The following is a 16,699-nucleotide window of genomic DNA, read 5'->3' as shown; positions in this document are numbered from 1 at the left end:
CTCACTTAATTCTTTTCCACTGTTAACACTAGCCCTTTTGATTTATAATTGATCTCCTTATGAATACAACCTAAAATCCTGTTAGCTTTACCTATAGCTTGCTGCTTGGCACTGTGCAGTCTCTTTAGTATTTAAAACGACCATTCATTTTAACTCTCTTGTAACAGAGTCTTACCATTTAGATAGAAGCCATTCAATTAACAAGCCAAACACAAGACTCATTGAAACATTAGGCTGCTTGATGTACAAATTGTATTGGAGAAAATCAGTTGCAACTGGAATAAAATAAAACAGTTGTGCATTGCAAGCCAAACAAACCAGGCACTTGGCACAAAAATGATCTTCATTGGTGGAAGAACAGCGAGTTTGACAGCAATCACCCAAAGCAACTAAATAAGAATTGAATAAATGAAACCTTCTCATTGTACTCACTTAACCATAATAACAAAAACATCTTTCAGTTGGGGAAATCTATGCAAAAACTCAAGAGCACAATATCATCGTAAACTGTTGGTCTTGGAAGGTCTTTTGATACCTCTGCCAAATGAGTCACCTGCTTTAGTGGACGCTTTAGATATTTTACACAAACAGCGTAAACACTTAATCCTGGTGTTGGCTTAATGGTTCGGGTGGTGGGCTTGGGATCCTAGGATCCTGAGTTCAGATCCCACTCGGCTGTTCAATTAATACCAGGTGGGGTTGACTCTGCCTATCATCCTTCCGAGGTCAGCAAAATGAGTGCCAGCATGATGGTATACTGCGTCTGAGTGGTGACCCATCCAGGAATGTGCTTAACACCCAAGGAGACTGCTTAGGCAGCACCAACGCTCTGCACAGAGTATGGTCCCGATGGATGGATGGATGGATGAACACTTAACAACAATTATACAGTACAAATGGTGAAATGTCAATTAAACTGCACAAAATGTGCACCGGTCATAATTCTCACCAAGAGGTTTCCGTTCATCAAGGTCATTCCACACCTTAAGCAATGAACAAATGGTTGGGGGAGGGGGGGTGGTGGTAAGTGGATGTGTTGTTTGAAAACATATTTGATCGAGTAACATGACTGTCAATTGATGTTGAACATAGCACCCAATTTAATGTTGTGCATGGAAAGATGAGGATTGGGAAAATCGATTTATTACGTATGCACAAGGAGTGTTGTTGGGGCCGCACCGTATTGACCTTTTGTGGGCTTGGCTTCAAAAGTAATTCGGGGGGGGGGGCATTTGTGTACATTTATATACTTAAAATGTATCGCAATGTGTACACTAAAACATTTTTTTGGCGTTATGAACCCCTGAATGTGGGTCCAGCGTGAAGGTACCATATTGTAAACCCGATGCTGCTTAGGGAAAAAAAAATTTGGGGGGGGGGGTGGTTCAAAAAAAAGGAACATTACTTAAAAACTCAAAGGGGAAAGAAGGAAAGATTATATATATATATATATATATTTTTTTTTTTTTAATTTAAATAATTGGGAAAATATGCGAGTGTGGAGAAAAGGGAAGAAGCGTGGACACACGAGGGTAGCGGTAAAAATGGTCAAATTTCTGCCGTTTGCGTACGTAATAAGTGTACGGCTGTGTGGAACAAAGATATTTTGAAGTGCCAACAAAATAAAAACAACAACAAAACAACGAATCCAGCAATAACGCCAATAAGTTACAAGCGAGCACCATGAGGCACAGGACGAAATGACAAGATGTCATTTTAAAAGCGTGATAATTAAATAATCCAGTTTCCTGACAACTTCGCAAGGAACAAAATAATAATAAATAAACCAATGTCACCCGCAGGGTGACCCGTATCTTGCCATAAGGTGACCACGTGTGACTTCTTTAAGGTCACACTGAGGTGAACAGAGCTGCTATCCACCAGGAGCGACTCCTTGAGGAATATCTGCCTACGAGAAATTCCGATGAACATTGTTCTGCAGAGTAACCATGAAAAATATGTGTTTTCCTCATAACGTCACCAAATGACGTCATAATGTCTCGAGCTTGACATATCTAGAAAGCACTCATCGAGGTGTTCAATTTGGCGTACGACAAAATATGGTTCCTAAAACTTGAAAATTTGACCTTGGGGTCAAATATGTTTGACCTTAGGCACTAACCATGAAGGTCAAGGCCAATCGCCACCAAAAATTAATCAGCTGAGCGACAGACCATGAACTATATTCCCATGAAGTTTGAAGACGATTAGATTAAAATTACTCAAAAAATAAGGGTTTCGTCGATTCCCCTGATTTGCGGCAAAGTGACCTTGACGTTTGACCTTGACCTTCAAAATTTTGTGCACTGAAAGGGACCTCTATAGGCCTCTGATATGCGAAGTTACAAAAATTTCCAATGATAACTGTGCTCTGTAGAATTTTTTATACGTGATTACAGACAAAAAAAACAAAAAAACATACAAGCTGACTCACATATCTTGCAAAAACTTCGTTTTGGCAAGATAACAATAATAAAAAAATCCCACAAATAAACAAAAGAAAACAATGTGCCATACCATATCCATACATCGCATCGTTTCCATAAATCGGAGACGAACGATCATTCCAAAGCGATATGTTGTCAGGTTGTTAAAAAAAAGTTGTTCACCACCGATAAACAAGGAACGATCTCCAGGTGTGTGTGTGTGTGTGTGTGTGTGTGTGTGTGTGTGTGTGTGTGTGTGTGTGTGTGTGTGTGTGTGTGTGTGTGTGTGTGTGTGTGTGTGTGTGTGTGTGTGTGTGTGTGTGTGCGTGCGTGCGTGCGTGCGCATTCAAAATGTCCAGCTCGGAGGTTCAATCGAGCGACTCACCTGCGGCTCCAAGTGCACCAGGTGCGGGTCCGAGCCCGAGTCGAGGCGGCCGATCCGGTACTGCTCCAACCAGCGGTACGCGTTGTCCGAGTGTCGGTGGGGAGCACCGAGCATCACGCGGCTCACGTCGGTACCCGCGAGCCGCGTGACCACCGACTCCCCGCCGGGATGCACACGCACGAAGCGTGTCACGTCGTACACCGAGCCCTCGTGCGTGACCCAGCACGAGTCCGGAGTGCAGTGCCCCGCGACCTCGGGGGCCGTGTACCTGCGCAGCGGCTCCGCTTCCGTGACGCCGTTTGCCGACTCCACCGAACTCATGGTTGCGATCAAGCTCGGTTATGTTGTGTTTTTCTTTCCTTTTCTCGTCCACACACACACGACAGTCCACACACACCCGCTTAGGCCGTCGCCTTGTTCGTGGTAAAAAAAAGCTCCAGCACACTGACAGCGCGAGACACAGGTACGGCTGCTGACGTCAGAAGCGGGCGCCCAGGTGAACAGGGGGTGAATCAACGCTCGCGACACAAAACGCCTGTTCACATAATATATCCTCCTTCTCCTCCTTCTCCTTCTTCTTCTTCTTCTTCTTCTTCTTCTTCTTCTTCTTCTTTTTCTTCTTCATTGCTGTGATGTAGCCGTTTTGTGTTTACAATATTGTCTCCCACCGATGTCTTCACCACTTAAACGCATTTAATTCAATTAACCAGCAAGCAATTCAATTACAACAAATCAAGTGAACCAAGTGAAAATAGTAGTGCTCTCCCTAATCCTCCCAACCATGATAAATAGATCCCCCAGTGTGCATCATTGTCTGTAAGTGATGCACCAGGTGGAAGAGGGACACGTGTCTCGATGTTCATGCAGGGTCCGAATGCTGTCGCTGACTATTTGTCAATAATCCTGCGGATGAGGCTCGGATAGTTTTGGGGCGACCCATTTTTTTCCTCCCCGAAACACGACACCCGCAACTTGCCTCCATGTTATCTATCCCATTATTCACTCCCCTGGCTTTAATTCCTTCCTTACACCTTCTGTTTAATACAAATAGAGAGTAAAAGAAACGACAAAAACTTTTCTTCTTCTGCTCACTCCACTTTCTTTCCATTAATTTAAACCAGTTTTTTTAAACAGAAATTTTAAAATGTTCAAATTTCCCACATAACTTGCATGCAAACACCTTTTCTCCAACTCTGATTTCCATTCTCCCTCTCTTTCCATTTCTGGATGACTCGTAACGCCATTCCTCATCCACCATCATGTTCATATAGTGGCCTCTTTCTTCATGCCGTTAATTATCATTACCATTCCCATTCCAATCCTGTCTGTCTTCGTTTTTCTACCCTTATAATTCATAATTCTATCCCTTTTTGTACTTTGTGTAGGACGATGATGACAAACATCCTCATATCAGTACCCTCCCCCACATCATCTATCTTCACACCCAGGTTTTGCCAGGGTCCCCAACCCCCACACCTGCTCAGCCATCCCCCGATTATGTATCCATCCACCCCATGCCCCTCTCCCTCCTTGCTTCCTATATGGCCTACCCCTTCCGTGCTTCCTTCTCACCTTCCTCGTTTCCCTCACTCTCCATCCCCTCTTTGCTTCCTGCACTCCCCGCATCTTCCTTACTTCCAATGCACTCCACCCCCTCTTTGCTTCTCCAGCATCCCAGCCCATCTTCTCCACCTGCATCTTGGCCCCTCTTTTCCTCACCCCATGTCCTGGCCAATCTCTTCTCCCCCCTGCGGCCTGGCCACTGTCTTCTCCCCCTACATCCCGACCCCACTCATCTCTCCCTGTGTCTCGGCCACTCTCTTCTACCCCTGTGACCTGGCCCCTCTCTTTTCCTCCTGCATCTCGCCCCTCTGTCCTCCTGCGTGTGGCCCCATTTCTGCTTCCCCAGTGTCCTGCTCCTTCTCTGCTTCCCCAACATCCTGCCTACTTCATGTTCACCATAAATCCCATTCCACATCATCCTGCCTCCCCACCCATCACCTCTTCCCCCTCCATCCCAAAGCACCTCACCCCTCACCCCTAGCTCTATTGACCAACAACATCTGAGGCCTTCACTCTAATATGATAGCTCTCTCAACCCAAGCTGCCACGAGTAAACCTGATATCTGCCAAATGGAATCCTTGTTCCATTTGGATGGAACAGGATGATGGAACAGAACATCCCACAGGATGTTCTCGATTCCCGGTGTCCCTCCCCGAGTATTGTCTTTTCCAGTTCGACAGGCCTGACCCTCATTCCGGTGGTGGAGTTGGAGTTTGTCAAAAACTCCATTTCTCAAAATCCATGTACTACCATTCCCCCTCCTAACCCAGGAGTAGGTTTGGCTGCACTTTCCCCTCAACAACCACCCCTGTTTGTCTGTGTACAGTACCATCCTCCTAACAGGGGGACTCTCTTTATATCTCCCTCCCTGCCAACATAAACCACCTTATAACCACCCATTCCAACTTTCTCTTCCTCATATGCGGTGATTTTGTAGCGGAATAATTTTGCCTTTGATTTTAAATGTGAACAAGTCTGAAGACGACGATGGTTCACGAGCGGTATTTGACGATGCAGATTGTTTCAGAAGTCAAGGATGAGACAATGTGATAATGTTTGACCAAGTTACAAAAGTGATCAACATGATGTGGTACGAGTGACAGGTTATTAGCTGCAAAATGTTGAAAACCCAGTTTCGTTCAACAACTTAAAAAATTTGATGTTTGTATAACCTTTAAAGGTCACAAAACAATGTTGTGGACATTAAAATAAGGAAACAGGATACGTGCTATAGCTTAATGGAGTTAGTTCGTCGAAGAAAGTTGAAAACCCGGTTCGATTCCCACAACTTTGAAAATTTGACCTTTGTGAACTTTAAAGGTCAAAGGTCAAGGATTATGACCTTTGGTGCAAAACTTCCTCTGGAACATTCCAGGAACAATATAACGTCATATAGTCTATATGGCACTTAGCACTCCTCGGATTATCCATACTTTGATGAAATCAGCGTAAAAACAAACTTGAAGGGGGCGCCACGGGCAAGGTGTTCGAGATAGAGCAAAATGGTTCGAAGACTTTAGGTGGGGAATGACCTCAAGATTATGCATAAAAAATATTGTCATCCGAGCTCTCAAAGTTTGGGCGGTCGTCTGATTTTTATGTCAAAATTCGAAATTTTCTTAGTTCATGCCTTTGTGACCTTGACCATGTGACCTTGACCTTGGGACTAAAATGAAGAATCGAGCTCCGTGGGGCTATGCAAGTGCCATTTGGGTAACCAAATACCGAAACCCTGCCAGATTCGACAAACCCCTTGGAGAAAATGAATTTTTATGTCAAAATCGAAATTTTCTAAGTTCGTGACCTTGTGATCTTGACCTTTAGAAGAAAATGAAAAATCGAGCTCCGTGGGGCTATGCAGGTGCCATTGGGCTAACAAATACCAAAACCCCTGCCAGATTTGACAAACCCCCAAGGGGAAGATGCAAATTGAATTTGGCTACCGCCTAAAAACACAATTCGCAATTTTCTAAGTTCGTGACCTTGTGGCCTTGACCTTGGGACGAAAATGAAAAATCGAGCTCCATGGGGCTATGCAGGTGCCATTGGGCTAACCACATACTGAAACCCCTGCCAGATTTGACAAACCCCCAAGGAGAAGATGCAAATTGAAATTGGCTACCCCCTAAAAACACAATTCGCAATTTTCTAAGTTCGTGACCTTGTGGCCTTGACCTTGGGACGAAAATGAAAAATCGAGCTCCATGGGGCTATGCAGGTGCCATTGGGCTAACCAAATACCGAAACCCCTGTCAGATTCGACAAAACCCCTAGGAGAAGATGCAAATTGAAATCGGCTACCCCCTAAAAACACGTTTTTTGGACGTGGCTCCGCCCATAATGGGCACACCACGCCCATTTTCAGGAAAACACAACTAGATCATGATATAAACCTCCCACCAAAATTTCATCAGGATCGGATCAAAACCCACGGAGCTATGCTCGTGACAGACAGACAGACAGATAGACACACAACAATAACGAATATAGTGGTCACTTATTTTTTTCGTGAAAATATTTTTTCGTCAACCAATATGCTTTCGCTTTGACTTATCGGAGGTTTAACAGTGTGGGGTTTAGGGTTTTTGAGAAATTTTAAGGTTGAGGTTAAATAAAGACTGGACAAGGAATCCAAGCATCTCAGATGTCTTTTCTTCTATGTTAAAATTTCAAGTCAACAAGCAAATTGGCTGTTTTGGTACCTCTTCAACTAGCCATGGCATTGCAGCAAAGGACTTCTGTGACTCCGTGGGCCTCATCCAATCAGTGAACTTTCTGACCCAGATTTCTGCCAAAGGCACACGCTCACTTCTGGACTAGGTCATGACTAATTTTCCACCAAATGTCTCGTGTTCTTCTCCGCTCCAATAGGTTCATGTGATCATGTCCTGTGAGAGTCAATACCTCTCTGGCGATTGTTGGAGAGCTGCCTCAGCACCAGTCTGACAGTTCATCCAAGCTGACTGGCAGGGACTGCAAGCAGCCATCTCATGTCAAGTCTGGCCCTTAATTTCCATCTTTCCTGATATTAATACTGCCTGTGTATCCTTCCACATAAGCTCACCTTCCCATCTGTACAGATTTATACCATCTCTTCTGCAGGTATTATACCTATTTTATCATGCAAAATATATCTAATCCTGTGGTGAGACAGTTGCCTTCAAACAACTCTCCTTTTCTTTCTGGAAGGCAACCTCAGATTATTCCACAAAGCTCAGAACAAGAGGGTCCACTCTCAGGAAAGACATAAAACAACATCTGGTTAACTTCAAGGCTGAATTCAGTTCCTGGGAAAAAGGGGGTTCAGTTCCTGGGCTTCGTGGAGATATAGAGGAAGGTGGGTGGCAGCTAAAAAGATACATATCACAATTGAAAATAAACATGCAAATAAAATAAATATAGTATAAAATGAACAAAAACACAAGACTTTTACCTGTTAAAAATTATTACAAAACAGCAAGGTGGGTGAAGGTAAACATATTACACACTCGATCGTACTGTCCTCTGTTATAAATATAAAACACAAAATTTAGCTTGGGATGATGATGCTGATGACGCTGTTTGAGAGGTGGGGGGGGGGTGGAAGTTAGAAAGATGTGGTGTATAACTTGCGATGGCTGTTCGATCATCAAGAGCATGATGAAGTCACCTGTGGCATTGCCACATCGAGGAAGGGTAAAACGATCCTTAGCGACCTGGACTCAGAGCAGATCTTTCCTGCTCGGAAATGAAAGTATCAGATGGCATCCTCTTTCAAAATAATCCCATCTCTTCGGTATCTGCCAATGGTTGAACTGGAGCCTTTGGTCCTGGACGTGCCTCGTGAAAATGTTGGGTAAATCTGCAATGATTTCTCCCGTATCACTAGTCCACTCAAAGAGGTAAATTCGCAATGGTTTCTCCCATATTACCACATTTGACTCATGTTCACTGCACAATCGATTCATTGATTCCATAATGGCAGGCCACAGATGCCACACTTTTACTTGCTAAACTATCTAACGACTCAATATTTTTGCACAATGTCATAAGCTTTCTCTGCCTTTTGGCACAACTAATTTTGTCCATCGTTTTACATCTTATAGATCTAGTATTACACAGGATATCCATATGTCATTTCGTGTTCGATGACGACATTATTAAATGTAGCTTCATTCCCTTATGCTGCTTTGATGACGACAATTAACGGTGCACAAGAAAAACAAGAAAAGGCTGGTAATGGGAGGTAATCGTACATGCGGACACAAACAATAACTCACGTCAACTCAAAAAACCGTGATTCGCCAAAATGAAATACCGCAATAACTAAATTGGAAAACAATAGGTTTCCCGCGATTGGTCGAAACCCTCACTTTTAGAACCCGCGATATTTGAGGGTTTGCTCTATTGCAATTTTAATAAAATCATGCTTTTAACCATTTGAACCCTGAGCTACTTGGAGTTTCAGCTCCCCCACTCTGGGCTCCCTGGAGAAAAATCAAGCTGCTCGGGTATATGGAGGTTTGAATAGCGGCCGGTAAAACAGTCGCTATGATTAAAAGGGATAAAGATCTTTCGAACATATCCGGATATTTAGCGCTGCTGAAGCAGTCTTATACATCACCCTTGCACACTGTAATCAGACAATGTTGAGTCACGGTTTAGGAGATGGAGGCTTTATTGATCACCATAGAATGCAGTGTAAATCGGCATCGTACATAACCAAATCGGCAGCCTCTTCTTCACCCTGATACTGCACCCTCTCACACGTCACACCCTATCATCATCATTGATATTGATATTTGTTGGGCCGTTGGTCCCATGATGATCATTTTCATGAATGGGGTGCACAAAGTAAATTTACGTAGGACTGCACTTATTAATACAAAATATAAATTCCATTTCATAACAAAAATTATTTCAGCAGCAGCAGTGCAGTGCGAATCTTTGAAAAGGAACAGGGGAGGTATTCTACTCGCCCCACCGCCCCCCAAGCTACTCGCAAAACTAGCCGAGCAGCCGTCTTCGGCCAAACTTAGGCCAGGCAAAAGTCATATGAAGCACTGCCTCCTTGGCCTCGCCCCAACTGCAGTGGATCACCACCAGCAGCGAAAACAGCTCTCAAGCAAGAGATGGAGTTCCGGCGGAGACCTCAAGCGGAGGCCCCTGGAGTACTAGTCCGGATGTCAAACCCCATTTTTCAAGATGACCTTGCATTAGGGTCCGCACAATATTTTTTCTGAATTTTTGTGATCACCAGACCATCTGAATGAATATTCCAAGTGATGCCACTCTGGCACCCTTGAGCATTTTTGTAGAAACCCATTAATATGCAAATTAGCGGTGGCCATTGTCAAAATTACTATTTTTCTTAATATCTCCAAAAGTAAGCATCCAAATAGCCTGGTTGAGGTGTCTACACCCAAGTTTTTAGGGTCACTGGTCATGATAAACACACTTAAAATTTAAAACATTTAAATTTAGCTCATTGATATGTAAATTAGCAGTCGCCATTATCAAAATAACAATTTTTCTTAATATCTCCAGAAGTAAGCATCCAAACAGCCTGGTTGAGGTGTCCAAACCCATGTTTTTAGGGTCACTGGTCATGATAAACCCACTTACAATTTGATAACATTGAAATTTAGCTCATTAATATGCAAATTAGCATAACCCTACCCCTGAATTTGTCCACGCCGATCGGCGTTTTTGCAGTACAGTTATACAACAACAACAAAACTGTTTGAAAATAACTTACGCAGAGCCGTTTATCCCCAGTACAGTTTTGAAGAAATGGCTGACCTCAGAAGATCAACAGCATTAACTGTTTCTGATCAAGTAAGTTGAGGCTTGTAATGTAATGAAAGAAACATGGAGAACTGAGTTTTAAGTAAGAGTAATGTCTTCTGAAACAGTAGAATGATCGATATTATTTGCAAACAAGTTTTTTTATTACTATTTAACATGATCTGTCTGAAAGCAAATGTGTATTTTTTTGATTTTTGAAAGTACACAGAGTGGAAGCTGTTTCCTGAGAATTTTAAAAAATACACACAAATAAATTAAATGTTTACTGATGTTTATAATTACCTCTATTGTTACAGGTTGAGGCTCCATCATCATGGGAGACTGTTTCTTCAGTCCCTGAGATGCAACTAAAGTTGGAAAACCTCTGGTAACAGTTGGTCCAGAGAGAGTGCGAAGTATCATCCCTCATCCGGTCAAGCAAAGCAAGACAAGATGGTAAACATGAAGAGCTTGAACAGAGATTACAGGCAGACGAATCTATCAAGCTCAAATGCCATAGAGACTGTGTCAACGTACACATCACGCCCACACATAGAAAGACACTTGAAACTAATTGGTAATGTCTGTTTGGAAGATGCTTCAACAAGCAAAAGAAGCCGCCATTCAAAGACGACAGTATTTGACTTTCAAGAACATTGCATTTTTTGCAGAGAAAAGTGCATCATGGACTTTGATTAGAAGAATCCTAATCGTTGGCGGCGAGTTCTCCTTTGTAGGACTGCAGATCGTGTTGATCGGACAACTTTCAAACAAACTGTTCTAGATGTTATCGATTCCCGCCAGGATGAAGAAGGATGCCAGGTCAAGATACGATAAATGGGCGCAATCAGCGATCTTCATGCTGCTGATGCGAGATATCATGATGACTGCATAAAGTCCTTCATGGCACCCCGTTCTGTTGCAGCAGCAGCAGCTGTGGCAGAGAAACTCAGGACATTGAGCCAGCTGTCAGTTCTACCATCCTATCGATGAAAACGACATGTTGCGCATCTGGAATTCAGTAGAAGTCTACAATATGTACAAGGATCATGGAGGAAAGCTGTACTCTCGACGAACCCTGTTATCCAAATTGTTGGATATACTTGGCTCTGAGCTTCTGGTTCTGTCTGGTGAAGATGTCGCCAGTTTAATCTTGTTTCGCAGCAGAGCGTCTACTGCGATCAACTTAGTAGCATCAGATGAAGATGACGCCATTGATGCTTCCATAGAACGAATTGCCAAGAAGGTTGCACAGGAATCTAAACAGTTGTCGTCCGACCCCAGTTCCTATCAGACTAGAATTAATATAGACATTGCTAATGAAGCAGTGAGTCCAACCCTTCAATTGCTACTCTCCAAAATATCAGCTAAACTGGACTGCACACTTCCAGGAGCTCTGATAGGAAACATCATAACGAATATGATCACCAATCGACCAACTACACTCCAAATAGCACTGGGAGTTCTAGTCAGTCGTAAAAGCCTCATCGAGCAGTTGTACAACTATCGTGTGACCTGTTCCTATGATGAGTTTCAGTGTTTCAAGGGATCAGCAGCAAAGGCTGCAACTGTTCACTCCGGGATTAGGGGAACCGCCAATGCTGAATGTGGCCTCGTTCAGGTTGTTGCTGACAACTTCGACACAAATATCTCATCCCAGAATGGACTCGTTTCAACACATTCTCTTGCAGTGCTACTTACCATAAAAGATCAGGAGATATCTTCCACATCTGAAGATGAAGCCATCATCAGACGATTGACCCGTGATGAAATGAAGACACCTGTGACAGAAGACATTTCGGTTCAAAGGTACAAGGGACCTGAGAAACCAGCGATGCCAGTTGAAGAAGCCACACGTGTGGTGTTACCTCTCCGAGTATTGGCTCATCAAGCTATATAACTTAGGAGAGTTCAAGATATGGATTTCTCTTTTCTGAAGCAAATAACTTCTGATCAGAACACACCAGAGTTTGGTGGCATTAATAGGAAGCTCTGCAGAAAGCAAGGACAATCCATCCAACCTGCAACGAGGGCCATTTATACACCACTCATAGATATGGATCCAGCTGATCCGGACATGATGTTTACAGCAATGGAGGAGTGAAAACGCTTGACCACAGAGTGTGGACAAACCGTAACCATCTTCATAAACGACCAACAGCTGTATCGAGTGGCCGTTAATGTTAAATGGGTTTATCCTGAGCGATTTACCCAGTTCATACCACGGCTGGGCGGCATGCACACCCTTATGAGTTTCATCGGTTGTGTGGGGAACTTGATGGCTGAAAGTGGGCTGGAAGACGTGATGAAATCTGCCTTTGGAGGTGTTGCTCATATGCTTGGTGGAAAAAAGTTTCCCCAAAACTTCAGGGCCCTGCGATTGGTGACTGAGGAGGTCCTTCGTTCCAGCATGGCTCAGGCAGAAAGTCATGAAGACTTAATGGACACTCTTGAAACCAAAGCAACAAAAAGCATGACCACACAACTATGGGTACAGAACCTTGTGAAACCTGTATTCATCATGATGGCGTTTGTTCGTGCTGAGCAGGAAGGAGACTGGCCATTGCATCATTGGGCTATGAAGGAGATGCTCCCCTACTTCTTCGCGGTTGGACATCACAACTATGCTAGATATGGGCTCTACTACCTTGGATCGATGGATCGATGGATCTAAAGAAAGAAAAGGATTCATGGAGACATTCTGGAAATGTTCTTAAAAGGAGATCACGTGATGCGGCAGAAGAAGGGCCTTTTGAACGGCATATGGTCGGATATGTACATCGAGTCCACGTTCATGCGCTACGGTCATGGCATACATGGAATTGTTGGCATTACACTGAAGCCTTCTACACTGAAAAAGTGGGCCGATAGTATACACACCTTTAGTCAGATAGTCCACGATCTCACAGATATGTCTGAGGGGCACATAGTCATAAAGGTGACCATTCACAAGGAAGAGAAGCCATCACGCATACGATCTGATGCAGAGGACTGAGATAAGATAAGGAGAAAACTCCAGTCCTGTATCGACCCACTTGACCCAAACGAACATGCAGACAGAGTTGTCAACATTGTAACTGGCAGAATTGGACCGGAGAAGGTGAACGCGCCAACGGCAGTTGACATTAGCTGAGCACAGATGCATTCGTATGAAGAAAGCTGGCCAGCAGGATTCAACGCTCCCTTATCTAAACAAGTCATAACTATGGCAGTGACACAGAAAGTCATGCGTGTGGGATCTACTGAGGTTTGTGATCTAAATCTCATCTACTCCAGGGACTCCAACAAAGTCGAAACATCAAACTATGCGACGTCTTAGAGTGAGCTGGCACCTGTGCCAACATCAATGTTCGATGAAAAGGGGGAGATGAGAATAGCAAAGACCAAGTCGACATTGAAGAAGAATCTCCAAATGGAAATCTCAACAAGACTGGGTCCACAACCTGAAGTCACCAACTTAGATGGTGGTGCAATCCTCTGGGTTATTCATTGGCCTAACAGGGGAATTGTGCAAGACTTTGTTGACAACTTCACGAGCTACATCATGGCAAAGGTGGACAAATCAGATGTATATCTGGTATTTGACACTTATCATGATTTCAACATCAAGAGTGGAACAAGATTAGCAGGATCTGGGCAGCAAGCTAGCAGGCATCACAGGTTGAACCGCCAGACTCCACTGCCTCCACAGCTGGTGGTTCTGTCAGTAACTGAGAACAGAGTTCAGCTGAAAGAACTGATTTGCCAGAATTTTATTGACGTTAGTCAACAGAGAAAGCAGAGCCAACACAGGCTCGTCATTACGGGACAGGAGTCTACCCCAGTGGATATACACCACGGAGCCCAAAGGTGTCGCACTGATTTGAAGACGACACATAAGGAGGCAGATGTCATCATGATTCAGCAAGTCGCTAAAGTTGCCGAAGATGGAGCAAAATGCATCACAGTCATCTGTGATGGCACTGATGTGTTCATCTTGCTTGTGTATCACTTCGCAGAACTTCATCTGCAATGCTGCGTAACAATGGAAGCAACATGTCCTGGCCGATCGTTGATCGACAGTGGGGCCACTGCCAGAAAGCATGCCGGGACGGTGCAAGACCTACTAGCTTTACGCGCACTGACAGGTTGCAACACCATTGCCCAGATGTATGGTGGAGGTAAACTGACTGGCAAGAAGACACTCGCAGCAGGCCATTCACTTCAAAAACTTGGGAATGTGGATGCATCTATTGACAATGTCATCGCCGAAGTCACTGTGGTCATGGCTGTTTGCTATGGTTGCTAGGAGAGAAGCAACATGTCTTATGTTCGCAAAGAGGTGTGGTCTATGAAGATGGCGAAACCAAATTCCATCAAAGCACCAGACCTAAAGGCTCTGCCACCAACTACAGAATCCTTTGAACAAAACGTGCGACGCGCTCATATCCAGACAGCAATATGGAAGTCAGCTGCTGATCTGCAGCCACCACATCTGGATCCCACTCAGTATGGATGGAAACGTGATGAGGCATCAAGATCATTACTTACAATTACGCTGCCACCCAATGTCGCTCTTGCACCACCAGAGATCTTGGAGCTAATACGATGTACATGTTCCTCCAATACGCAATGATACACAGCTCAATGCCGCTGCACAGCAGCCAAGTTACCATGCACAGTTTTCTGTACGTGCCATGGAGATACTGGCTGCAGAAATGAGCGCACCAAGACAGCTGCTGCATTTTCCCTTGATGATGACTCTGATACTGAATGAGACACCAAGCACTGAAGTAGCCTTCATAATGTTTACGAACCTGTTATATATATATATATATATATATATATATATATATATATATATATATATATATATATATATATATATATATGAACATTTGATTTACACAGGAATGTCTTCTTTTGTTCATGTTGTTAGCTGCTTTCATTACATGCTGTCGAATTGTTGAATCTGTATGAATAATAAAGTGATCTATATTCACAAAGACTGAAGTGTTTTTTTTCTATCTATATGTCTATATATCTACATTTTCAATTATGGTGGCTGCTAATTTGCATATTAATTTGCATATTATGTTTATCATGACCAGCGACCCTAAAAACATGGGTGCAGACACCTCAACCAGGCTGTTTGGATACTTACTTCTGGAGATATTAAGAAAAATTGTTATTTTGATAATGGCGACTGCGAATTTGCATATTAATGAGCTAAATTTAAATGTTATTAAATTTTAAGTGGGTTTATCATGACCAGCGACCCTAAAAACATGGGTGCAGACACCTCAACCAGGTTATTTGGATGCTTACTTTTGGAGATATTCAGAAAAATAGTAATTTTGACAATGGCCACCGCTAATTTGCATATTAATGGATTTCTACAAAAATGCTCAAGGGTGCCAGAGTGGCATCAATCGGAATATTCATTCAGATGGTCTGGTGATCACAAAAATGCAGAAAAACATTCTGTGGACCCTAATGCACATTTTTCTGGCCAACACTCAGACTGTACCGGCGGAAAGTGGATGCAGTGATGCGCTGCTCCAGCGCATGCTCCCATACCTGACCTGACATTAGCAATAAAACAACAACAACCAATACTGGTACTTCTTTACATCCTTAAAACAGGGAGTTTCCTGTTTGGAATGATTTTCAATTTTATTTGACTGTCAGACAGGCAGACACAGTAAAAAATATTATCTCACTCCTCTTTACGCATGTGCTGTCTGGACGAATTCAGCGCCAAAGTATGGTAAAACAGTTAACTTGTATTCCTATTCATGTTCCAATTCGTGTTAAAAATATTGTTACGAATTTGGAAGTTTACTGCACTCAACATTCAGGTCCCAATAGAACAGTTATATCGGTAAGTGTGTGTTTATAGTTCGGGCCCCCTACCTGTGTCTAACGAGAATTACATGTGTGCACTGCGGAGATTCGTTAACAACAAACATCCTTCATTCCACTTCACACACCGATGCCAAGGCCCACGTGCGTTCGGCCATATACGTGGGTGGAGATTTCCATCGCCTCAGACCGGGACTCCGCCCAGGAAGGCAGGGGCGTTCCGCTTGTCCACTCACGCCACAGATAGCGACCTTTCCCACGGCACTCCAGCCAATGGGATTGAGATTGCCACAGAGAGCGACCTTTCCCACGACACCCCAGCCAATGGGATTGAGATAGCCACAGAGAGCGACCTTCCCACGACGCCCCGTCCAATGAGGGTGGAGAGCGCCTCAGACGGCGAGTTGCTCACCCCGGTGGAAAAAGGAATATAAGGAACACCAGACTGAGAGCTTTGAAAATGATTCATAGGGTCGTGGTCATCGTCGTGATGGTCATCATCATCGTGTTGCGGATTCGAGTCCCGCCAAGCTGGATCATTGTCGCCTCTGATCTTGTCCTTGGCTTTGGTCGATTGGTGCATGGCCGGTTGGAGAGCATGGTTCCTGGTGCTTGGAGCGGCATCGTGTTTCGGGTTCGAGTCCCGCCGAGCCGGATCGTCGAAGACCAACCGAGGTGGACAGGTCCAAGCACAGGCTCTGGTCTCTAAGTCAC

General features: G+C 43.9%; 1 protein-coding gene across 1 annotated transcript in view; it reads right to left on the bottom strand.

Annotated features, from left to right (window-relative positions):
* The window catches only part of LOC147023508 (fatty acid 2-hydroxylase-like), a 22,946-nt gene extending 19,814 nt beyond the window's left edge, over positions 1 to 3,132 (bottom strand). Inside the window, exon 1 of the mRNA XM_085890343.1 lies at positions 2,812 to 3,132. Within this exon, the coding sequence (XP_085746469.1) occupies positions 2,812 to 3,132 (321 nt within the window). The remainder of the gene's footprint in view (positions 1 to 2,811) is intronic.
* Between the last annotated feature and the right edge of the window lie 13,567 nt (positions 3,133 to 16,699).

This window comes from Eptatretus burgeri, chromosome 7 (genome assembly GCF_056783735.1).
Source record: "Eptatretus burgeri isolate ZD-2024b chromosome 7, Ebu_testis_v1, whole genome shotgun sequence".
Lineage (NCBI taxonomy): Eukaryota > Metazoa > Chordata > Myxini > Myxiniformes > Myxinidae > Eptatretus > Eptatretus burgeri.
Note: the sequence above shows the minus strand (reverse complement) of the source record. Positions and strands in the feature narration are given on the sequence as shown.